Here is a 27056-nt window from a genome sequence, read left to right as displayed (position 1 = left end):
ACAATAATTTTAAATTTCCCGAAAGGGCTGAAGTTATCATTTATTATTATATTTATATTACATTCATACTACTATAGTACTATATTATAGCATAGAATTTCCAAACCTTTGTTCATGTACTATCAAAATCAAATACTATATACGACGTTTATAGTATTTGGTACTATGTAGTATATTTATATGATTTTAGGTTACACAATGTGTAATAATATGTCATATTATACAAAAATTAATTAAATTTGTCTATCATCTAGGTATGACCATGGTCCACGACAGACCTTCAAGTCTGCAAGTTGTCTTTGGCGCTAAACCGGAATCAAATACTTAGCGCCAGAATTATTATGACACAATAAATTGTTAAGACAATAGACTTAATATAGAGTATGCTTATTGTCTACTGCTCATTTTGGCATAATTATGTCGAACAACGCAGTCGTTCGAATTTTGTTATGATATCGGAACTTGATATTTCGTACCTGTCGGTTAAGTTGGCAAACCCTTTCCAACACTTACACTGTACGCTCCGTTCATCTCTTTTGCGCTCATTCCACTGTAGTATCGTCTCTTCTCTCTTTCAATTGAGCCTCATGACTCGTTGTGGTTTTATTTTATTTTTTTTTTGTCTTGTTCTCGTTTAATCACAATATACCGCATTGCCGCCGCCGCCGCCGGTGTAAATGTGTGATACTGTGATAGCAGCAAGCGGCTATTGAGTTAACTACCGAGTTTATAATAGTGTGAATGTCGGTCTTTGATATTTGTATCAGTGTTGTTACTTGTTTTAAATTGCATCATTATTTGCCCAGATGAATATTCAAATTTGTAATTTTTGTTAGTTATTTTAATATCCTCTATAATAACGCTTTTCAAATGTTGGTTATAACATACACGTCTGTGAATTTGTGACCTGTTAGTTTGTTCAAATAATATAATAAATATAGGTAAACGGTTAAACGTTTTCTTACGTTTATCCTCATTTCGGACGAACATGTGGATTTCAATATTTAAACGCATGATTTTCTTCTGATTTGTCCTTGTCGGTGTTATACTACTGTTGTAACTGCAATAACCTCGTGAAACTAACTAAACTGTGAAATTAAACTTAAACCATGAGCCCAAGTAATAGTAAGTGTACCTATTTGTTTTGTATTAAAAACCAACATTGTAAAATTTATTTTACGATTAAATTTCACTTTAAAATAATAATAATTTAAATGTTGTTTATATATTTTACTATATTTTTATTTTACTATTTATAAAGGTAAAATGTCACTAAGCTGTGAGTCAACATCTTGCATTCAAAATGAAAATGGAAAAAGGACATTTTTAACATCAATTAATGATGTATTTGACGATGAAATTTACTGTAAGTTATAAATGATAATAAACTAGGCAGACATTTATTTATTATTTTATGAATTATATAATTTAGTATATTCATAACAGTTCAAAAAAACACTGTTTAGTGTAAAAATTATTGTAAATATTAATATATTATTTTAATTGTTTAATGTGAATAATATGTTTAAATACCTATAAATTACCTACATGAATAATTTATATTAGGAAATTTATCCAAAAATAATGAATTAGATATTTCTTCACTTATGATGCACATTTTTAAATATTAATATTAGATTTATTTATAAATTATTAAATAATATTACTTAAACTAGTATAAATGCAACAGTTTTAATTTTCTATGTTTTTGTATATCTTTTTCTTATACATAGTAATTTTTCTAATGATTAATTAAGAATTTGCTTATTTTTTAGATAAAAGGAAAAAATCCATTAAACATTCTCAAGTAGATATAAATAATGCAGTCTTATCATCCAATGGTTATATGACAAGAAATAAATTAAAAAAACAACTGACCAGTAAGTTGATTAATCATAATAAAAAATATGTATTGACCTAATATAATTCTTATTACAATTCTAATTGGAATTCTAAATTTTCACTAATTATTGTTTAATTTCATAGATAACAGTGAATCAATAGAATCAACTGTCAAAGAGCATAAAAGTTCAAGAATTGACAATATTAGAAGTAAACGAGGAAACGGTATTAAAATGTTGATATATAATATATGTATATATATTATTATTTTTATTAATCAATTATATTAAAAATAACTAAAATATTTACTACTTAATTAACTAAGAAAGAATTAATTATGTTATATTTATTTATTATTTTTAGCTTGTAGGAATCGAAAACCTTCAAAACAAATCCGTAAAAAGAAATTGCAACCTGGCTATAGTATGTATAAATATCTTAAATTTTTCATATACACTATCATTAAAAAATTTATTAAATTTGGGTGCATAAACTAAAAAATAAGTATTTGAAATCATTCAGCATTTAAATTATATTTTATATAAAAGTGATACTTGGCTGCAAATTATGAGTATGTAATATATTAATATTTAAAAACTAAAGTAAGTAAAAATTGATGAGAGAATACAGATAATGTTCTTACTTTCATTTTTAATAGTAGGTTATTATACCTCAATAGCATAATTGGGCATAGATGTGTGCAACCTCTGGTTTCAGGGGCAGCAAGAGATTAATTTGACCCATTCTTCAAATTCGCCATTAAAACCGGCCCGTAGTTTTCCTTTTTTTACTATCAAATATCAAAATTAAAATTGTATTGGTTATTTGTTTTTTGGATAAAAATTTGTATAGTAACCATTAAAGGTATAACTGTTCCACAAGCCTATAGTTAATATTTATTATTTATAATATAAAATAAACAAAAATTAATATATAACAATATAAAATAAATATTTTAAAAATAATAAAAAAAAAAGTAATAACAATTTGTAATAATATGGTACATAATTAAAGTTGTAAATAAAACAATAAAACCTCTTATTAAAATTCATAAAACTTTTTTTTACAAACTTATAATACTAATCTACGCTTTACAGGTATTACATTTTTAAATTCATCAATTACACTATCATCATCTAATGTCATGGTAGATAAATGATTAAAAATCATTGCTATTTCTTTTTATAGTAGACAGGTCTATTAATTTTATACTGGTAAATTCTATAATCATAAAATATTTATACTTTACCAAAAAAAAATCATTTGTGGAAATATAATTTTACCGAGGCCCCTTATTTAATATTTGCCGACAAAGTGCAGGGGAAACATATCCTTCCTTTGCTGCCCCTGTGTGCACGCCTATAAACTAGGGCCATTTTGTTTGGGTAATATGTATAATTCATAATTGTTGCAAGTTATAAGAAGTGAAATTAAACAAACATTTATTTCAAATTGTAATTTAAGTATTTTTATTATTACTATCAATTTTGTTTATTGTTATTAATATACATAATTTAAGATATATTACATTGTCATATAATACATTTTTTTTTTTTTTAATCGTTGATGACCCTATACCTTCATTATAATTTATAAGTGAAGACCAGTAATTTTTATAAATTAAAACATTAAAAATATTCTTATTTATCAGCGTTTATATAAATAGTTGTATTTAATTAATATATTTTATGATTTTTATGTGTTATAGTTTTTACTAATGATATTTCTTATGTATACCCCGGAAAACAACTAGATACCGAATACAAAAAAAGTATTCCTTCATTATTTGAATCAGATTCTGATTCAGAAATCGATAATTTTCAATTGAATTATATAAAAAGTAAATAATTAATTATTTTTTTTGTGTGTGTGTGTTAATTTAAATTTATTTATTTTTATTAAATTTCAGATGACGTTAAAGAAATATCCACTTGTACTTCTGATCCAGATAATATTTATTCTATTTTTAACAAAAGTAATATAACATAACATTAGTTTTGGATATTTTCATTTTTATTCTATATGTTTTATGTTTTAGATGTTGAAATGAAAACTTATTTTAACAAAAAATCATATTTTTCTAACAATAAATCTAATATCAATTGTAAGTTTGCACAATTTTTTTTTTTTTGTGTTCTTAGAAATGTATTTTTAATAGTAACATTTTAATATTTTATTTCATACCAAATATTACATATACTTTATTCAGGTTAAAAAAAAAATAAAAATTGGGGACTTAGTTATGTGCTATACTACTTTACATAGCAACTATTTTGGTGGAATGATGAAACTGATCACTGCTAAATATTTCCTGAATAAAGAATAGTTTTGAAAATATATTTTTTTAATTTCATACTTTTTATATTTTAGCTTTAAACACATTTGATGAAAGTAATCAAGAACCATCAAGATTATCTAACACTGTTAAAATGGTTAATAGCTCTAATTTATGTAAAAGCATTGCACAAAATGATAGTACAACTAACAAATTATTGAAAGACACAGGTATATATTTTATATTTTTAATATTGTATTAATAGTTGATTGTAAATATATTTTTTGAAATATGAATTATTAATTTTTGTAATGATTATCCCTAGTTACTAAAGTAACTTACATTAATATTATATAAAAACATATATTTATTTATATAAGGCTAAAAACTTAATCATTTCCTTAAGCAGTCATGGCACAACAATTATTAAAAAATTAATATTTTTGTAAAACCAATATGTTATTTTGCTCAAAATTGAAAATAATTAATAACTAAACATTATATTTATCTATATAGGTCCCTCAAAAAAAGAATATGTGCAAACAAATACTGAGGATGATGAAATTATTATTGTTACTGAATCATTTATAAGACAGTTAAATAATGAAGATCAAATAATAAAAACAGAATCTCAAGGTAGTAAATAAGTTTTGTTTATTTTATGTCATTATATTTTGGTTTTTAATTAATTAATTAAACTATATTTTACAATCAGAATATATTAAGTTTTATTGTCCAGTAAAATTGATAATTTATTAAAATATTCAAAATTGAAACTTCAAATGCGATTATTATTGTAGGCTGTAAGGCATACAGTATATACTTTATAGCAGAGATTCCCAACCAGGGTACCTCGAAATTTACTTAAGGTGTATCAAAATTATTTGAAATATATTTTTAGCCCTAAAACCTATGCCCACAGGGTGCCTCCAGATTTTTAGAAAATGACTAAGGGTACTTTAAGTAAAAAAAGGTTGGGAACCTCTGCTTTAAGGGGATGCTACACCCGCATGCCTTGTCTCCGTCTTAAAAATGTAACACGTTAGGTTAGGTTTTGCATGGGAAAAAACCAAAAGAGCTACAGTCATAACTTAGAAACAAATTTTTCACCATATAAAAAGGAAAACTTTATGAAATGCTGTTATTTTTTTTTTAATATATATATAGGAACTATGAAAAAATTTATTCAAGTTCAAAAATAATGGATTTTGAAACAATAAGATCTTTTTTCGTATAAGTGATATAAAAAAAACAACCAATTTTGACAGATAATGTTCTTAATAATGTTATCTTATAATCAATTTGAAGTCTTAGCTATCACTACAGCCTGAGTAGTTCAATTCCACCACAAAACAGTTTTTGCTATTTTTACATGTGTGAGATGGAGACAACATAATATGCGAGTGTAGTGTATTCTTAATATTGCAGTATATTGTATAACTAAAATAAATTTAATATTTCATATACAGTTTGTCTTCAGAAGTGTACCACATACATAGACTTAAACCAATATTATAACCCTGAATTTAAATAAGGAATTCTGTCTCGCTATCTCTGTAATTGGACATTTGCAGTTCAACAAAACAGTTCATTTTCATTCCCAATCTCTACAGGTGTAATAGCAAGTGACTTGTCATCCGACTTATTTAATATAAATACATTATTTTTAAAACAGCAAACATGATTTAACCAACTTATGTGAACTATGCAGCTATACTGACTTTCAACTCAGACTCTTACCCTTAACCAATCTCCTAGTATAGTAATAAACACCTAGGCAATTAAATGGAAAATCTAATAATCTCTGAAAAATTCTTCCACATACCTTTTACTTACTCAAGGAAAACTTCCCTACACTTGAAATTAAAGAAGTTGAGATATCTACCACATCTTAGATCAACTAGTTACTAGGTTAGGAATTATACTGGACTAACAATTGGTTTGCCCCTATGTTTAGATCTAAACTATCAATTCTCAAAATACAAACCCTTACTGAGTCACATTTTTAATCTTGCTCCATTCAAGCCTATCAGTCCATCACTCTTTGTCTTAGACTCGACCTGTTAGTATACCTAACCTAATTAACTAGTCAAAATCTATCACAATAGATTTTATTTAAAACCCTCTAAGTTTTATCATCAAGAAGCACTCTTCCTGATAATCCTCTAGTGTTGCCTTGAATGTCTATGGTACCATTATCTTTTAAATTAATTAGTATATAAAATTAACAAATTCTAATTCTAATATCTAATGTTTTTAATACAGAGCAACATAAAGAAAATGAAGTGGTATCAAAAGTACTCTCTACAGATTATGATGTAAGTATATTACTTTTGAATAACATTATCTAATTTGTTTCATAACCCTAAATTATAAATGTGTTTTACAACATTTTATTTTTCAGGGAACAAAAATAATATGTGCACTGTTGATACTAATAATATTGATAATATATGTAATATAAACTATGATTCATCGATTTGTTCTGATTTAATACTAAAACAAAATGTGGATGATATTAATGAATCAAACAAATGTACACCATCACCATTTAAAACTAGTAAGTTTTGGTTTTTTAAAAAAAAAAATTATTTTTCATCAAAACTTTAACTATTCTATGTTACTACTATATCTTAAAAGAATGTTGTACCTGCTTATGTTGACTCTTTCTTACATATATAACAAAACAAATCTTTGTATTGTATTCTTATTACAGTTTATTTATTGTTAATATTAGATCAATTTTAAATTTGTAGAAGAAAAAAAACTGCTTGTGCAAAGATGTATTTTCCATATTTAATTTAAAATAAGTTATAATATATGAATTTAAAAATAAATATATTATTCATCCAAGTGCTTATAACTTGTTATAAAATAAAAATATGAAAAAAAAACTTCTCTTAGGCTTATTTTAATAGTTTATATTTCACATTACAAATTTAATAATTACTGTAAAAAGAATCTATAGTCTGTTCAAAATGAGATCAGTACGGGCAGTCAAATACTGCACATGGGCGTGGCTTTGTTCGACAAGAGTGTCGCCTTATTTCAGTAACGACTACCGATAAGTTCAAATAATTTAAAATGTACAGTGAGCATGACGCACGCACGCACATCTACCTAGCAGACCAAAAACAGGCGACCAAAGCGTCCCTAGAGAACACCACAAGTTGAATCCACAAGTTGCTTGTGCGCGCGCCAATGAAAATTGGTCTCTGCCGTTTAGTGATCTCATTTTGAATAGACTATAGTTTTGTTTTGTTATTCTAGGTTAAAACAGACAACATAATCAGGAACAGTGTTTTCTTAAGTTGGAAGTATATTGTATGTCATAATTATTATTTCTTCTTTAGATATTGTTGAAAATAGCTTAATGAGTATTTTTGATGAACCCGAAGAGAACATATTAGTTAAAAGTTATAGTAATATAAATGAAAATTTAATTAATTATTCAGATTCTAACAATTCAACTAGTATTTCAGAAAAAATGATTGAACTGAGTAGTTTACAGACTTTTGAATTTGATAATAGTAACCCAGGTTAGTAATTATTTTATGCATTTAAAGAAATAAAAAAATTGTTTTAAATAAAATGCAATATATTTTTAGATCGATCTATAGAAAATCATCAGACATCTGAAATGTTCAAAGAAAATGTCACTTGCCATCTTCCTTTAGATCAGATTGGATCTAATCCAATTACTAATCAGTATTTTCATACAGTAATTATGGATGAAATAAAAATAAAATCAGACTCTTTTAGTAATAAAATAAATAACATTTGTCTACTGAATAATGACAATTTAAGTTCTACTAAAGATAATTATTCAAAAACGAATAAAAGTAAGACTTTTAATAATGTTTATAGCATATTTCTATTTTTAAATTGATAATGAACAGATACTACACACATTTGTATAGCTATTACAATGGTCTCAATACATTTCTTTTTAGGTTGTTTAATTTTTTTGTTCCAGATCTTGGTTCAAAATGCTATTGTAAAAATTTTTCTAGTTTTAACAACAATGTTAATAAGATATTTAATTCTAAAATTAAACATTTTGCATTTAATAATAATGCTAAAAAAGTACGTCAAAAAATACTGCATCAAAAACATATAGAAGCCAATATTTTAAAGATACTTATTACACAAGAGCACAAAAATAACATTCAATCAAAAGAACATATACCAATTTTTGATTCGATTTCAATTAATAAAAAATATGAAAAATGTATTAATTTAAAAGAGAATGATCACATCAAACCAAATATTTTAAGTATGCTTAAAGATGTCTATGTGGATGTAGAATACCTTACTGAATACTGTGATTATAATACTAGTGGTAATACTCTACTCTTAAAAGTAATATTTTAATATAATTAAACATTTATTATAATATTATTGTCTTTAGATAATAAATTGCCAGAACCACAAAAAAATAACAAAGATATCAAATTTAATATTCAACCTTCTAAAGTTAAATCAATAGACAATATGATTATGTTTAAAAGTATGGCAAACAGTTATTAAAAATAGTAAATATATTTATTGTTTTTATGTCCATTACTTTTTTTATATTTCAGACAATAGTGCTTCGATATCAAAAAATAAAGAAATTAATCTTAAACCTTTTCATGAAAAAGATGACAATTCTAATAAAAAAGATATAGGTAAGTAATTATTTTCAAATTAGCTAAAGTTTGCTTATTCAGGAATTGAGATAAAAAAAATGTTAGGCAACCGAATTGTACATTAAAGTGATATACTACATAGCCATTTAGATTTTTGGCTAATTGTGAATTACAGACTAGCTTTGCCTGACAGTCTTCAACCAAAACTGGTTATTTTACAAAACTTCTTTTCCTGAATAGAGTAAATATTTACACATAAAAAAAAATTGTATTTAACTATATTTAATTTTTAGTTGATAATGTTTCTACTTCAAATAGTTCATCAAAAAAATATCCAATTCATCTTAACCCTTGTGATGAAAATGATATCAACTCTAATAATAAAAACGAAATAAGTAAGTAATTATTTTTAGAAAATCAGTATATTATTTTTACCAAAAAAATATATGTCTGTAACCTGGTATTATTATAATTATTTAATCAATTTATTTTATTTTATTATAATGGTTTTATTGGTTTAAAATTAGTGAGATTCAAATTTGATTCAAGTCAAAACTATTAAAAATACAATATTTTATTTTTCATATCATCACCTTATTGCATGATAAATGCATACAGTTTTTTTTTCAAAAAATATTTTTACTGCAAATTTGAGACAAAATAAACTATAGATTTAGCTTAACTTTATGCTCAGTTGTGTATCTTAAATTAAAAATGTATTTGATATAAATTATAAATAAATATAAAAGTTAAACGAATATTTTATAAAAAAAGCTTATGTATTTATTTAATTTTCTTAATATAGATTTGTTTATAAGCTATTTCAATCATTTTTCTTTTATTTGCATTTTTTATGTTATTTACTGTTAAGTATTAAATTCAAATTCATAACTCTGAAACTAACTATTCTTATTTTTATAGTTATTAATACTTTTATAATATCAAATAATATAAAAATGAATAATCCGGATAATATTAAACCGTGTGATGAAAGTTATGTTTATTTTAATAAAAACAAAATTAGTAAATTATTCATTTGAAAACAAACTATGTAATTAAAATTACAAATAAATTATTATGTATAATTGTATTAACTTTTAATTAATAATACTAATATATCATATTATACAACAAAAAATTAATTAATTAATTTTTAAATGGATGTTAACTTAAACTAAAAATAATTATTAAGTTATTCCTTTCAAAATAACCATATTTATATTTTACAATAATAAAAAAAAACTATTGTACATAACTGTATTTATCTTTTAGCTGATAATGTTTCAATGTCAAAAAGTAAACCAGTTAATGATAAACTTTGTGAACAAAATTATATCCCTTGTAATAAAAATGAAATAGGTGAGTTATTGTTATCCAAATAGCATTGTTTATATATTTACATCATTGTATAAAACTGTTTATATTTTTAGTTGATAATGCTATTACATCAAATAAATCAATCAATATTAAACCTTATAATGAAAATGATGTTAACTTTAATAAAAATAAAATAAGTAAGTTATTTCTTTTAAATTAGCTATGTACATATTTTTATTAAAAAAAAAAAATATATTGCATTTAACTGTTTTTATTTTTCAGTTGATAATGTTTCTTCATTAAATACTACAATGCAAAATAATCTAATCAACTGTAAACCTTGTGATGAAAGTTACATTTATTTTAATAAAAACAAAATAAGTAAGTTATTCTTTTTAAAAATAGTCGCCATGTAATTTATTCTTATAACAAAAAAATCATTGTATCTAATTGTAATTATATTTTAGTTGATGATTCTAATATATCAAATAGTACAACAAAAAATAAACCAATACATTTTGAAAACAGTGTTAACTTAAATAAAAATAAAATTTGTAAGTTATTCCTTTCAAAATAGACATTTTTATATTTAACATAAAAAATAATGATTACATATATTCTTTTTTTAGTTGATAATATTTCTATTTCAAAAAGTAAACCAGTTAATGATAAACTTAAACAAAATTATATCCATCATAGTAAAAACAAAATAGGTGAGTTATTCTTTTTTAAATTTTTACATTAGAATTGTAATTGTAATAACAGTGTTTACTTTTAGTTGATAATACTTCTATATCAAATAATACAATGAAAAATAATTCAACGGATATTAAACCTTATGATAAAAATGATATCAACTTTAATAAAAACAAAATAAGTAAGTTATTTCTTTTTAAATAGCTATATAAAATTTACGTGTGCATAAAATCATTACATATGACTATCTTTTAGCTGATAATGCTTCTATCTAAAATAGTCTAACAAAAAATAAATCATTTAATCTTGAATCTTATTATGAAAATGGTGTCAATTTTAAATGACACCATTTTATTTTAAATTTTAAAAGAATATAATGTATTTGTCAATAATGACGTAATAAGTGTTAACTTCATAACTGCATTTATTTTTAAGTTAATAAGATATCATAATATAAGACTTATTGTATGTATATTATTATATATTATGTATACAATGCTACCATGAATTATAAACTATTATATATTTTATATTATGCAATTCTCTATTTATACCATAGATTTATTCATATCACTCTATGATAAGTCGGTATTGATTTAAAAGTTAATAAAAATAATAATATAAATACATCATTTTCGGTAAAAATCAATTCAACTTATAATTTTGCTAATAGTAAAATAAATTTCATAACACTTTATGAATATATTGTTTAATAATCTAGGTTGACTAATTGTTTTTGTATAAAATAAAATATTGAATTCAAACGTAACATATCCATATTCACTTGACAGTAGCCTACTCAAAAACAAATTATACTTGATTTTTAAGTACAACAAAATAGAGTTATCTACTTTCCTCTTTTTCTATTTATTACTTTTATACAATAATTTAGTTCAAAAATGATTATATTGTAATGTGTTTATTAGATATAACCTTTTATATATTCAATGTTTTTAATACATATAAATAATTGTTTGAAACTATTTTTTTTGTATGGGGATCAACCCAACTTAATAAATAAAATAAAAATATATGCAAGTATACTATATATTCTAAACTATTATTCATTTTTCAGATTATGCAACAACTATAAAAAACAATTATTTTGATTTTAATAGTCATAGTAATTCTCATGTAGTAAATGCCAAAATTGATTCTAAAAGTAAAATCAAAGTTGAAGATAATTTTAACTATGAACCTGCTGGTATGTTAACCTAATGAAATAATAATTTGTTTTTATATATATATTATAAAATTAATAAAAAAATTTGATTAGATATAAAATATGATTTAAAAACTGAAAAATGCTCTGGCCCTCAAATGAAACCATTTGACATCTGTAATTTAAGCGATAAGACTGTATTAATAAATGAAAACAATGATTCTAAAGAAGGTAATTTATAATTCTGAATACTTTATAAGTTTTATTCATTTTGTCTCATTTTTCAGAGTTTATAATGGATGAAGTAAAAAATAATATTCAATCAGAAAATATTTTGTCATCAGCCAATATAAATATCAACCACGGGTTAACTCAAACAAAAATAATTCATGTTTTAAAAGATGAAAATAAACCAGGTTTTATTTTTAATTATATAAATATATATTATTTCTCTGTTTGATTTAAAATATTTTGAAAATAATTTAATGTTGGAAATGTGTTAATTTAAATATTTGGTGAAAATTTCAAGTCCACAGTTTTATTTTTAAATGTTTCTTTTTTTGTTCATTATTAGTTTCTCAATTAATTAAAATATACTGGAAATTGTTTACTTCATCCCCTTTACTCTCTAGTACTAACTAGATTCAATTTGCTTCCAAAAATCTCCTTAGAACATCCATACAAGTACTTCCCCATTATTTATAGATGCATAATTTAATTTTTAATTTTTAATTTACTAATTTATTAATTTTAGGTCCTACATTAATTGAAAATGAAAAAGAAACAAATATTCTAAAGATATTTGAACCACCTCAATACAAAAACCATTTTGATACAACTGATACAAGTGAAACTATTAGTTCTAAAGTAGATCAAATTTGTAAGTTATTCTTTATTATTTTATTAATTAAAATATGCTGGAAATTGTTCACTTCATCCCTTTCACTCTCTAGTGCCAACTAGTTTCAATTTGCTTCCAAAAATCTCTTAAGAATATCCATACAAGTACTTCCCCATTATTTATAGATGCATAATTTAATTTTTAATTTATTAATGTTAGTTCCTGCATTAATTGAAAATGAAAAAGAAACAAATATTCTAAAGATATTTGAACCACCTCAATACAAAAACCATTTTGATACAACTGATACAAGTGAAACTATTAGTTCTAAAGCAGATCAAATTTGTAAGTTATTTTTAATTATTTTATTAACTAAATTGTTTATTTCAAATATATGTATTATATTTCTGAAAACCTAGTAAAAATTTAACTATTTTTATAATAAAAAGCAATCAACTTTGAACTGCTGGTCTGCTTATCAATTCCCTTTAATTATTTGTATTTAATTACATTTAACTGTTTAAGTTTAATACTTAATTTTACATACACTTATTCCATAATAGTTTAATAATTATTTTATTATATATTTATTATTTTATTTTAGGTCCAATGTTACCACATATATCTAAAAATAATGAGCCTATTAATCATTTATTTGACCTACCTACTGATGATATTGCTTTCTCATTAAATATCATTAACTCTAATGATGATTTTGATGATGATGATGATGATGATAGATTATTGATTGGTAAGTAGTTAAATATACAACTTATTTCCCACTATTATGTTTGTTTTTCATTTAAATTAGTACATTTAAATAGTTACATATTTTAAAAATTGCATTTTTTTTTATCAATTAATCTAATATAAGGTTTATTTATTTTAGAAATATAATGTATTTTTCAGGTACTAATATAAATTTCTTATTAATATCAGTTATTATCTCAAAACTTAATTTTTAATGAAAAAAATTTAATCAACCATATTAATAGTAAAACTAACTAAAATATAAAAATTACCTTACCTAAAATCTTTTAAAATAATAAAACATTTAATATATTTAAGTTAATTATTGCAATAATTTACCAAAAATAATAGTATAAGTAAATGCAAATAAATCCACTTCATATGTTAATTTAGTCTATACCTTAAGGTTAATTTTTTATTTTTATTTATATAACAACAAAAATGTATTTACAATCTGTAATATGTACAATAAGTAAACTTAATAATTAATATTAAGATAAACACGTGAAGTTGCGTGTGAAGAGAAAGACTACATTTAGGACAGTTTAAATATTAAAATTGAATAGAATATAATATAAAATTTAATTATTTTTAATAGATTACTATTGGTATTTTTATCTAAAATTGTCAACTAAAAAAAAATATTCTAAAATGATTGTCATATTTTATTTATAATTATAATTCTTTTTTTCAAGCTGTCACTTGCTAACCTATTCTATGTATATTTTACATTGTACTTGAATGATTATATATTTATATGTTTATGTATGTAGTTTTATTTTTGTTTAATTTTAATCTGATTGTATAATTTTAGAAGATTTTGAACAAAATGTTGATGGCAATGTTAATGAAAATTCAACTTCTATCCTTAAATTAGTTAATACAGCAAACAATGAAAGAACAATAAATTGTTTACCTTCAGCTGCGAGTATGAGTAAATTATTTGTTATTTATTATATTTAGTATCTTTAATCTTTTAACATTGTTACAACTATTAATTTGTAAATGATGTTTAACCTTCATAGATTCTAAAACAGAAATCAAGCTTTGTGAAAATAAGTTAATAAATCCGAAAAAGAAAAAATTCTCTGAAATAAATAGTATCAAAAATGAAAAAGGTATAGTTTTCCATTTGAGTGTAATTATGTCAGTAAATATAAGATAAATTTAAATTTAATTAATTTTAAGTAAAAAATCTGAACTATTATTAAAATAATACATTTTTATATATTTTATAAAATGCATTATTCGCTTTAAGTTTATAATCACTTAATCAATTTCTTTTCGTGATGAAATAAGCCAGCGTTTCTTAAACTTTTTATCCTTCGAACCCTTTTTAATGTTCACTTTTATCTACTTTTTTCCCCCTCACTAGCTGCTACTAATCTTATACAACTTCAATGATAAATATCAATATAAAACTAATACCAACTTTTATATACATAAAATATAATGTCTAATTTTATTTTTATGTTTCAGTGTTAAACACTATTATACCAGAAAAAAAATGTGATCAATCTAATAATAATTATGAAAACGCATGTTTATTAAAAAAAGATAATAATTCTTTAGATGATTGTATGTCTATTGAAAAGTGCAATGAATTTTATAAAATAAAGTCATTAAATAAAAACACTATTAATAAAAATGAATCTTTACCAAAGAATATCAAAGATATATTGAAAGAAATGTATGTTGATGAATTGTTTATATCTACATGTCAACATATGAATGACTTTTATAGTAAGTAATTTTTTTTACAACAACCGCAAACTTTTGTTTTTAGTTTTTGAAGCATTCTCTATCCAAACATTTAAGACAATTTGCTTTACACGACAATTAGCTCTCTCCACAAATTCCTTTTCTTTATAAAGAAACTATATCTTAACACGAAAAAAAAAAAATACAGTGAAACTTCCAATTTACAGTCACTGAAAAGACCATAAATAATTACCACTATTTAGAGGTTGACGTCCTATAGAGGTGACAATACATGGCATAACACTTGATGGGAGAAAAAAACCTAACCGTTACATAAAGGTGATCGTTAACGGAAGTTTTACTGTATTTTATTTTATTTATATTATTAATTGTCATAATAACTATACTAAATTCTTAATATAGTTTATGAATATTATTTTTTGAATTACTAGTAAAAAATTCAATAGCTATCTAACTTTTCTTAAAATGTATTATTGATTAACACAACAGTGTGCATATATTATAATCTTTTTCTTTCTGTAATTTAATTAAACAAAAATTTAAATTTCTAGGTGATGATCAATTAAAAAATGATGTATTTTTTCATAATGATGAATATCAAAACACAAAAACTGAGAAATTAGTCAGTGATATTATAAATGAAAATGGTAAATAATAGTTTTATACATAATGTTTAATTTTACAAATTGCTTATCTATGTATGTTCCACGGAACCTTAAGGTCCCACGAAAAAATTTCAAGGGTTCTGCCAGATGTATGTGATTATTGACAAAATTATTTTATATTATTTAGAAATAAGGGATTCCACAAAACACAAACTATTTCTCAAGGGTGCCATGGTCCTAAAAGTTTGGGAACCGCTGATCTAGATAATAGCCATTTTTTAAGATTTATTGCAATTTACTAATAGTTTATAAAAATAGTGTAAAAATGAAATTTATTTCTATACATATACCAAAAAGTAAAAAGTATTGTCTAAATCAGGTATGGCCAACCCAAATGATCTTGCACACTTTGGAAATACATTACAATCCTACAGGCCACATATAAAATTATTTTAGTATTTTGCCCCTATACAAAAAATGTTTAAACAGAATTAATTATTATTATAAAAGAAGTTAGTTTATATTGGTAATAATACAAATCCATGTTGTGCGCATTCCAGAATATTCTATCGGCACAAAATAATTTTTTTTTGTACATATATCATATATGTTTGATAAATCTTGCGGGCCGTGGGTTGGCCATCCCTGGTCTAGTTATTACTTGATCAATTGTACATACATATTATAAGTAATCCTTTATGCTTATTAGGTGAACACTTATAAATTAATATATAAGTTATATCCTAAATAATTAATATGATTTTCATAAATAATTTATTTTCCGATTTCAACCAATATAGAAACATTATGGAAACCAAGAAACTAATTAACTTATGGTAATAGTAATCCAACTATTATTAAGAACTGTTTTTTTTTTTCTTATTGGGGTTAAGGCTTTGACAACTCAGGTCATTAGTCTGTAGGGGAGAGTACTGTACGTTTTTAGGTCGCTAAAATCCCAGGTGGTCACCTATACGTATACTCAGTACGTTTCTGTAGTTGAGTGTACACACTGCGTCATACCAAGCCATGTATGTAGTCATTATTATACAGTTAATACAATATAATACAGGGGTCCCCATTAATATTTTTGAAGGGCCACATTAGGAATCTGAAAATTTTTAACGGCCTATCAAAATTCTAAGTACATATTTACATTATTTAAAAACTAATAATATTTAACGAAAATAATAATTTACAATAATAACACATATAATGTTATCGTAATAATGTATTATTTATTATTTGTCTGCGGGCCGGATAAAATGTGTTTGGAGGACGTATGCGGCCCACGGGCCGCCATTTGGTGACCCATGATATAATATATTATCTTCAGTTCACAAGATAAATGAAAAATCAGTGTTATTTGAAACTGTATTCGTGGCAATATTAGCTTGTTAGATATATATTACGTGTATAGTAAAAATATTATTCCAATATAATATTATCGGCCTAGTGCATTACAATATCTAATGTCAATAAAATTTGATTGAGAAAAATATTATACATTGTTTATAACATAAAAAATAAAATAATCATTGTTTTGATTTTTTTCTACATTTTAAATCTATTTTTACATTTTTATTAATATTCCTCACTTTTCAACTTGAATATATTTAAATAAATTATTTGCTATGCATTACTTTGTCTTGTCCAATGACTGAATCATAATGATATAATGAATCATCACTACTATATACTTTTGTTATAATATATTTCATGTTTTTATTACACTTAGAATGATACATGAACTTTATGATGTACAATTTTTGTTGCATTGAAATAACAATTATTAATTTTTTCTTTAGATTTAAAAAACATACATCCAGAATTACAGCAATCTAATTCAATCAAAAAAAAAACAATATTAAAATCGGAAATCATTGACTGTAACCAACAAAAAGCACACATTAAACCTACCATTAAAACACAAAAATCTAATTCTTTACAGAATCCAAAAAGTAAATAATTTTAGATTAAATGCATGTTATTTGTATAAATATATATTTAATTTGAATTAATTAAAATGGAAAGTCGTTGCATTGGTTATAATGTAATGCTGTTGTACGCGATCTACCAAACTCATTTTTAACTGTCCCTTGTAACTGTAACCTACAAATAATATAGAACTAACTACAGTATTACTTATAAATTAATTATACAAATATGTTCATATATTTTATGATATATTGTTACTTTTATTTTTATAATTGCTTGTATAATTTGTAAAAAATGATAACCTCTATATATCGATTGAAAAGTCTGACCGTTTTTAGTGCATATTAATGTAATTGTTCTTTTAAATGTTCCATCTGAATTTTTTATTTTTTTTTTTATTCTGTTAGTTTTTTTAAAATTTTCACTATAACAGACCTCCTGTTTAACTTAATTGCAAGTCAAATTGTTATTTTTGTTTTGATGTAACAACTGTTTCTTTTTGAATAATTTATATATGTTTCTTCGGTAAGTCAAAATAGTAACTAAATAAAATTTTCCATGTATTTTCAGTTTTCTATATAGTTAATTCATTTGTCATTTTATCTTATCAATTTAGTTCAAAAATGGCTTATAGATTAGTCTTAAATGTATCATACATATTTATTGATTGGATAAATGTATATTGATATAATTATACGGTTTTTTCAATTTCGGGATTACTAATAGATTGTATACAACATCACTAATGGTTTTAATTTTTTCTTTTTTAATATTTGTAACATATTAACAATTAATCACATAATCATAGATATTATTAAAAACATATCTATTTTAGATCTTTGAAACATCTATTATTATAAAATATGAAGAAAAATATTCACATAATAATTAATTTTACATTTTTAAGTAAAGTTCTATTTTAATATTTGTGTAATACCTTTATTACTAGAAAATAGTAAATAATTGATAATGATTTATATACATTTTATAGATGTTAAAAGTAATATGAAAATCAGGATTCACTTAAGAGAATTCATACTATCGAATAAACCACTTAATGTAATTTTAGAATCCAAAGAATTTAGAAATTTAAGATTTTTTAGTGAGGAAGAAATTGCAGGGTAATTTTAAACAATATTTTTTATCAAATATTATATAGTATGTATTATTTCAATGTATATTTTTTATACTTTAGTTCAATTGGTGTTTTTATTTTTGAACAATCAATTAGTCCACCAATAATAACTGGATTGTCAGTCTACAAAGAAAATTATGAACAATTAAAAAATGAAGAGAAAAATAAAATATTGGCGTCCACAAATTTAAATATTTCTTGTCCAGAAATAATGAAACTAACCTCAATCACTTTAGCATTAGTAAAAATGTTGAGAAGTGATACACTAATTGAAGCTATCTTAAATGTTATTAGAAAAAATGTGTTGACAAAGCAAATGAATACTAATCATACAATTGTATGTAAACAACTTTATTTTCTCTTTAATTATTAGTTATTTGTATTACTATTTGGTAATTTTCCATTATTTTGACTACCACTTGATGCAACAATAACCGGGGCTATCCTGATGATTTGCAGAATTTAAGGCTAAGTAAAATTATGAGACTTAAAATTGCATAACCATCAGTAATATATATATATATATATAGGTATAAAGGGTTCTGGTGCAGAATATTTTCTAACATCTCTAATTCAAAACTTAATAAGTAAACCGTTGATTGTTCACACATCAACTATCCAGCCCGTCAATTATCTACACTACAAAATTATTTTTAGTTCAACTTAATTCAGTTTATCATTCATTTAGATTGTTTTATTATTGTATACATATTATAAAATGTAAAATTATTTTAATATCTATTACGACTCACTCTAATGTATCATATTATAGATAGGTTGTTCATATAGTCAATTAGTTATCAGCTTTATTTTTAATGGTTATTTGATTATCCGCACTCCTTAGATCCTAATTATTGACACTATCAATAATAAATCATTACATACAAAAATTGATTCTGAGTGAAGATAGTTCATCAGCTTATTTTCATATTATCATATAAATATATTGCTATTGATTATTATAGTACTTTATTTTTATTATTAGGTAATATGGAATAATATGATATGTAAAATCTTCAAATTTCCACCAGAAATATTTTAAAATTATAACAAAATAACTAAAATTGTTATTCATCATTTAAACTTAAAATATTTATTAAATAAAAAAATATCCAACTATAACTTAACAGCATTAATATATTTTATAAAAGTTATAATGTTTAGAAAATTATAATATAAACATCAAGTGAAAATTGTTTTTTATGACTAAACAATTAACAAATTGAATTCACAATGTCACTGTAATGGTGATAATATAATATAAATGTAATATACATTTTATTAATCATTATGCAGGATCAGAAAAAAAATAAATGATAATAAAATCTTATAAATTAGTAATAACCTTTTTTATTATTTTTGTTTATTGTGGTAGTTGAAATTATGGAAACATACCAATTTTTGTTAGACAGTATTTCTTAGTGACAATAAGATAAGTTTATAATCTTAATTTTATAAGTTATTTGTTATATAATTATTTATATATTATACTCATTTTCAGGATGATCAATTAATAAAACAAACAGTATACTTTGTTGACATTTGTGTTAGAACAAGAATGCTGAAAACTCTTCAAATATTTATTTTTGATTCAATGGTTTTTTTACCTAACAAATATTGTTGTACTATATTTATATCTTTGCTGTTATGGAAAAATTGTTTGCCACGAAGTATAAATAATGAAGAAGGTAAATATGTAATTCAAAATTTTAGTCAAAGAAACAAAAAAATTAAAATTTTATATATTAATAATTAATTTTCAAAAATATATAAATCATATAGTATAAATTATCAACTTAAAATCGTAAATTTTAAAATGCTCATAACTTGTTTTGAAATAAAATTATCAAAAAAAATTTCCAAATACCCTTAGATAATATTCACACCTTTAAATCTTATAATTGTTCTAATGTTAAAAATAACTGTGAAATGCATTTTTAACATGAAATTACTAAATTATAAGTTAGAAAAACTGATTCAACTTATGTGAGTAAAACATTTTCTTAATCCTAATTAATTTCTGTATTAATCATATATTATTCCATTTTTTTTTTTTTTTTAAATATTTAATAAACAATATCATTTATAAGGATGGATTTTCACGATTTCTTAAGTTAATAAACAATTATTAATCACCATTTTTTCATTACTATATTAATACCAAAAATATAATTACAATATGTTGTCTAGCATAAAAAATCAATATGTTAAATTTTAACAAATTCGATAAACATTGTATCTTTGATTTATAGTCCTTTTTAAAACAAAAAATTAAACAATTGCAGTTGCATATGTTTTTTGTCTTTTTTTTTCTTTTTTGTACATGCGGTTATTTTATTATAGATTGATAAAATTTTAAATTGTATAATTATAATGTATTCTGTATTTAGACCCAGTTATTATAACTGTCATATCATACTTAATTGCAAAAACAAAGTTTTATTCTGAGGAAACTATTGGTTGTGATATTTTCCAAAGAGAATTAATCAATTTACTTTCTTGTCATTTCAATTATACATTTACTATAGATATGCCAACTAATTTTATTCAACATAAACACAAACCTGGTAAGTTTATAAACAAAATGATACTTAAATATCTGTATTATGAATAATAAATTGACAATTTCATTATTTATAGATTTCTTTGTTTCTGTAGTCATGTTTTTAAAATGTTGTAATCCTAAAGACTTAGTAGAATTCGTGATCAGCTGTCTTTTTCCCATGATTGATAATTATCTGAATACTCAACAAAACGAAATGTATGCCATAAAAACAATGGAATCAATAAGTAAGTATTAATACATTACTAATTATATTAGATAATTCATACAATATTTAAATTTTAGACATGACAATGAAACCATTTAAGATGACTTGTAATACTACTGTAGCCACTTATCTAAAGAAATGTAAGGATCCAATAAATGGTGTTAAAAAAAACGGAAAAGAACATATTTATAACACCACCTATAATAGTTACAAAATATTGCAAAACAAATTTATTGAATATCTGAATGATAGCCGACCTCGTAAGTACAATACTAAATAGTATTTGTTATTATATTATTGAAAATTGTCAAAATTTAAATTGATAATAAATATTTTAAAACCTTTAAATTATAGGTTCTCAATGCTTTGAAGAGTCTCTGATGTCAATCATTCTAATGTTTGGATCTGTAGATTATCTCACTAGCTGTTTGAGCTTAATGCAATGGAAACCAAAATTTGAATTGTCTGCAATTTTATCGGAAAAAATTGTTATATTCAAATCAATTTTAGGTCATATATGGGATAATTTATGTGCCATAGACGATATTAAGACATTGAAGTGTATGGTCAATAGCTGCTTGTTGAATAAAGATGTATATCATACAATTGTGCAACTGCACAATCTTCGTTAGCAATTGAAATAACTTGATGACTTTTAATTATTTTGAAAAAACTACATGACTGACAATATCTGTGATATTTTATTTAATTATCTTTGAATTTTTATGGTATATAATACCATGTATGTAATTAATCTAATTTTTAATTGATTTAGTAAAAATGTATTGTTCTATTAAATCACAAAAACATTTGTGACATTACAAATGTTTGACAATGGTTAGTGTGCTTTAACTATTATTATTATATTAAAGTTATGTTACTATTGTAAAATTGTAATTTATAAGTATGTTTTTAAGCCTTAATGTTATATAAATTTTCTTTTCTGGTACTATTATTTATGTTTATTTCTTTAAGTGTGTCTATAACAAATAAAAAATATAACTAATTTTAATGAAAAATAAATAAGTTTACATTAATTTCATTAAATATATTCTTGAGTATTTACTTAAGTGTTATAATTTATAAAATATAGCAATTGTATTGTTATTATTATTATTATTATTATTATGTATGCCCAACAACTTTGTTATTTTGAAAATTGAAAATAAAGAAAATAATTTGCTACTAGGTACGGACAAAACTAAATTTTTAGTCAATTTAAAATATTTTGAAAATTATACTTTGAAGTATGTATACTAATAAAAATGAATAACATTTAGTGAAAATTAAATTATCTTTAGTTATTAATTTTTTAATTACCACCAAAAAAGTAAATGGAATTTGTAGAAAACTATTATTGCATAAAATAATTATTTTTCCTTATTATTATTAGTTTTTCTTGGTTATATTTTAGTGTTGGAATTTTTAATTTTTACCTCCCAAATGAACTGAATTGACTTTCCCAAAAAGATTTTGAACTTGAAAATCAATATATGCATGCTCTAAATGTGCTGTTTTTACTAACAAAACTAGTGAATTAATTGTTAAATTGGCTGTTGACTCTAACAATTCAGTTATTATTACTTATTCTGCACAAAATCAGATTGTTTATTTGGACACATTCAAACATATATTAGAGGTAGGATTTATATGATTTTACAAATTGGTTTCTGGTGTATACAATTCATAGAAACAATTATATTTTGCATGAAAAAACTTATTTTAGGGGTTAGAGAGTATTTAAGAATTAAAAACATTATTTTTATGTTGTAAACAATATATCTGATATCTAAGTGTTTTTCTTATTTAAATAAATTCGGATTATTTTTAATTACATATAAACATAATATTTATAGTATTTCAAGAGAATATAAATCCGACATCTAGTTATTAATAAATATAGATATAATTTTAATTGTAAGTGGATAATTTAACTTTTGTCAAACCATGACATGTATTTTTGCTCTAGTATATTCTTATATTCTAGAAAAAACAGTATTTTAATATTATGCTATTAAAGTATAATTATAAGTCACTCCCTACTTCCCTAGTCCTTACATGTACTACCCACCCTTGGTCACCAAACCCGAAGACCTAACATATCATTGGATTTGTAGAAATTGTCCATTTAGAGTGTTCTTTACATACTGTATGAGAATAAGAAATATACAAACAGTTCGCTCTCATGTGAAGAGAAAAAAAAGGGTAGCCCATTATGATTAGGTAATGGTCAGACTATATCAGACTCCATAATTTGATTTCATCCAACATAATTAACCACAAATATCAATTAAAATATTCAAGTTATTAATGTTTTATAACAATTTCGTCCAAAATTGAATATATGTTACCTTGGTTGAGTATATTGTATATACCTATTACCCACCTTTCTTGTAGATGGGCCAATAAGTTATAATCTAACACTGACCCGAGCCTCAATAGTTGTAGTAGAAAATTTCAAGAAGTACTAAATTATTTCATAGGGATGGCCATAAGATAAAAGTTCAAGTATTGGTATATTATTCTTATAGAACTTTCAGTTAATTTCTGGTATATAATAACTCATAAGCACTGTTTTATTTATCCATTTTAAAATAATTTGGTTAATTTTTTTTTTAGGCTTTACAAATCATTTACTTTTAGATATCAAAACATCCTTCCAATGTTCACTATCATCTGCCTGTTCCCAGTTCACTACAATATTTTTTTGTAAGACTGACCCATTTATCCCATCTTTTCCATAGTATTCCACTTCTTCACCAGTGATTACTCCTTTCAACATACTTTTATCGTCAGCTATACACCTACCCCCTTTCTGCCTTTGATGAATTGGACCACATATTTTCTTTAATATGAATGGTAAAGTTGAATGTTTTTCTTATTTCCCATATCTTTTCTGCGTTATTGAATATTGAGCTAGTAACTATAATAGCTCATCTAGTATTTATTCTTCGCCATGAGATTTATGTTACTAATTAAAATATGTATTGTGAACTTATAATAATTATAAGTTCACAATATATATTTTAATTAGTATGAATTTTAGTGTTTGGTTTATATGCGTACTTGACAATTCATCAATGAACAGTAATCAAAACATTTGTTCAGTTATTATTATGTAGGAGTTATATCATAAAGGTGTTCATATCATATACCAATTTACTGATGATATTAGAAAAAAAAAAACAATTTTTTTTCAGTTTACATATATTGTTATAGTCAATATACATATATAAAAAAAAAGATTAACGGTATGATTTTTGGTATCTGGCACGAGCTCCTGGACCTCCAAACTTCTTTGGTTCACAACGTCTTGGATCGGCAACCAATAAAGTTCTATCATACTGAATTAAAATATCTTTAATCTCTTTCTTGCTGGCTTCGTCAACATCTATAATAATCAGAATATTTGTTAAAAATACTAAATATTTAATATTTATAATTGTAATATACATTTTTGATAGTATGAAACTAAAGCCTTGGAAATAGCTTGTCTGATAGCATAAATTTGAGCGACATGTCCACCACCATTGACACGAACCCTCATATCAACTTCATTAAAACGATCCTAAAAAAGACAATTTTAAGTTTACTCAATTGATTCTCAATGGATAAATACATATCAGCACTGAATTTGAATTAGTATACTTACTTTACCCAATAACAAAATGGGTTCTTGAATTTTGTATTGAAGAACTCTGGGTTCAACCATATCTAATGGACGACCATTTACTCTAATGTTACCACTGCCACTTTTACAGTAAGCTACAGCTGTAGCGGTTTTCTGTAAATAAAAATAAAAGATTTATTTGTTTAATACATTTCAAAACTGAATACTTAATAAAAAAAATAATAAATAAAAATAAACAATTAGGTATATCAGAAATACTTTTTACAATTAAGTCAACAAACCATATTATAGTAATAGATTGGCATTTTCACAACTATACTTATGAAAATTAAAAAAAAACAATAAAGTCACGAATGTCAATTTTAAATTATGATTAGAAGTATGAAAAGATTTTACATTAAAGAAAAGAAAATGTCATTAACTTAATGTTGATTTTTAACTCAAAATAGATACTGAGAACAAATTTATTATTCAAAGATAAGAAACTAATACTATGACATTTTCTATATCTAAACAGTTATTTCTATAAATATTTTAATAAATTGTACTCGTATAAACAGGGTTGCATTTATTCAAAACTAATATCTGAGATATTTCGAATGACTCTCCCAATAACCTCAGGCAAAAATAGTCACAAGACTGACAATGGTAATTTTTTTAGTTATATAGTACACTCTAGTGGTTAGCACTAAATGGATTTTGTAATGTATAAAAATTAATTTTCTATTATTCCAATTAATTTAAAACATTTTATTTCAAACAAATGTAGTTTTTAGCTACAGTATACAATACTAAATTACCTATATAAAACTAATTTTTAAAAATTGAAAAGTTTAAACACCCTATCCAGACCTATAAAATCCAGGACAATGCTATCAATGAAAAATTGAGAATAATGGAACCCTACACATAAATCTATCATTTATTGAAATATATGATAAGCAACATGTCTAATTCATAGGCACAAGAAATTTAAAAAAATTCTTATCAATAATTAGTTTATTCAGAAATGTATCAAGCGTTAAAATGAATCAGCCTGCCCTCATTTGAATATAACAAAAAGTAATAACAATAACAGTCATAAAAGCGTATTAAATAATTCAAATTAAATATAAAAACGAAAACACAAATATGAACAATACATACCTTACGGCCGAACACTTGTACGCTTTGTACTGGTGTTTTCTTCACCTACAAAATAAATTAGATTAAAATCAATTAGATATAAATTTTAAATTATTATATTAATTGGACAATAGTAAGTCTAATAGCACCATTAAAAAGCTTTACTAATACACGTGTGTATATTTTATGATTTAACTTTGAGACTTACGGTAACTATCAAAATCTACAAATTATATTACCTTGGGTTTCTTTACTTTGACTTTCTTGTCAGCAGTCATTTTTAGTGGTGTTTGGGTACCTGATGGAAAGCTTAAAGTAATTTATATAAATAAATTATATAAAGGATGTACAAATTCTTCCAAAACACTGAAGTGGAGAAAATGAAACACGAAAGAGAAGGCCGTCAACAGAACTAAAATTGAGGTTATGAAGTTTGTGGATAAGTTTACAGTGTTACCAACTCATATACTAGACCTATTATGGAACAGATTATTTATTATATTGATATTAACAGCATTGTAATAATTTAGGAATTTCAAAAGACTTTTCTCAACATTGACATATAATATTATACGTCTATGATTCTTATAAGCGGCTTTTATACCTAGAAGATTA

The 27056-nt window shown here is 23.4% G+C and overlaps 2 protein-coding genes across 2 annotated transcripts; one reads left to right on the top strand and one right to left on the bottom strand.

Annotated features, from left to right (window-relative positions):
• Positions 1-427: 427 nt before the first annotated feature.
• On the top strand, positions 428-22628 carry LOC113558208 (MATH and LRR domain-containing protein PFE0570w-like). Its single transcript, XM_026963704.1, has 42 exons — positions 428-1125; positions 1262-1366; positions 1776-1880; positions 1987-2067; positions 2206-2265; positions 3551-3682; positions 3752-3817; positions 3881-3946; positions 4213-4347; positions 4634-4753; positions 6383-6435; positions 6539-6677; positions 7471-7656; positions 7726-7959; positions 8094-8459; positions 8529-8627; positions 8701-8787; positions 9042-9143; positions 10021-10107; positions 10179-10262; positions 10348-10446; positions 10533-10619; positions 10695-10778; positions 10844-10942; positions 11837-11965; positions 12038-12154; positions 12211-12339; positions 12678-12803; positions 12984-13109; positions 13369-13515; positions 14329-14448; positions 14540-14632; positions 14994-15257; positions 15788-15883; positions 17650-17802; positions 18771-18900; positions 18975-19251; positions 20416-20602; positions 21305-21481; positions 21555-21704; positions 21763-21945; positions 22040-22628. Exons 1-42 carry the CDS (start codon positions 1110-1112, stop codon positions 22315-22317), a joined length of 5574 nt encoding a protein of 1857 aa, XP_026819505.1. The 5' UTR covers positions 428-1109; the 3' UTR covers positions 22318-22628.
• Positions 22629-24874: 2246 nt separating this feature from the next.
• Positions 24875-26854, bottom strand: LOC113555528 (40S ribosomal protein S16). The gene is made up of 5 exons (XM_026959913.1): positions 26681-26854; positions 26463-26507; positions 25338-25469; positions 25139-25253; positions 24875-25076 (listed from the first exon to the last, which is right to left on the bottom strand). Exons 1-5 carry the CDS (start codon positions 26717-26719, stop codon positions 24931-24933), a joined length of 477 nt encoding a protein of 158 aa, XP_026815714.1. The 5' UTR covers positions 26720-26854; the 3' UTR covers positions 24875-24930.
• Between the last annotated feature and the right edge of the window lie 202 nt (positions 26855-27056).

This window comes from Rhopalosiphum maidis, chromosome 4 (genome assembly GCF_003676215.2).
Source record: "Rhopalosiphum maidis isolate BTI-1 chromosome 4, ASM367621v3, whole genome shotgun sequence".
Lineage (NCBI taxonomy): Eukaryota > Metazoa > Arthropoda > Insecta > Hemiptera > Aphididae > Rhopalosiphum > Rhopalosiphum maidis.
The sequence above is the reverse complement of the archived record's forward strand: the minus strand, read 5'-3'. Positions and strand labels throughout refer to the sequence as shown.

Coding starts and splice junctions, on each gene's coding strand:
- LOC113558208 (XM_026963704.1), top strand. Junction 2,266..3,550: donor GAAATTGCAACCTGGCTATA/GTATGTATAAAT, acceptor TATGTGTTATAG/TTTTTACTAATGATATTTCT. Junction 8,788..9,041: donor TTCTAATAAAAAAGATATAG/GTAAGTAATTAT, acceptor TTTAATTTTTAG/TTGATAATGTTTCTACTTCA.
- LOC113555528 (XM_026959913.1), bottom strand. CDS start 26,719: ATGACTGCTGACAAGAAAGTCAAAGTAAAGAAACCCAAG. Junction 26,508..26,680: donor TCAAAGTAAAGAAACCCAAG/GTAATATAATTT, acceptor TTTATTTTGTAG/GTGAAGAAAACACCAGTACA. Junction 25,254..25,337: donor CCATTTTGTTATTGGGTAAA/GTAAGTATACTA, acceptor TGTCTTTTTTAG/GATCGTTTTAATGAAGTTGA.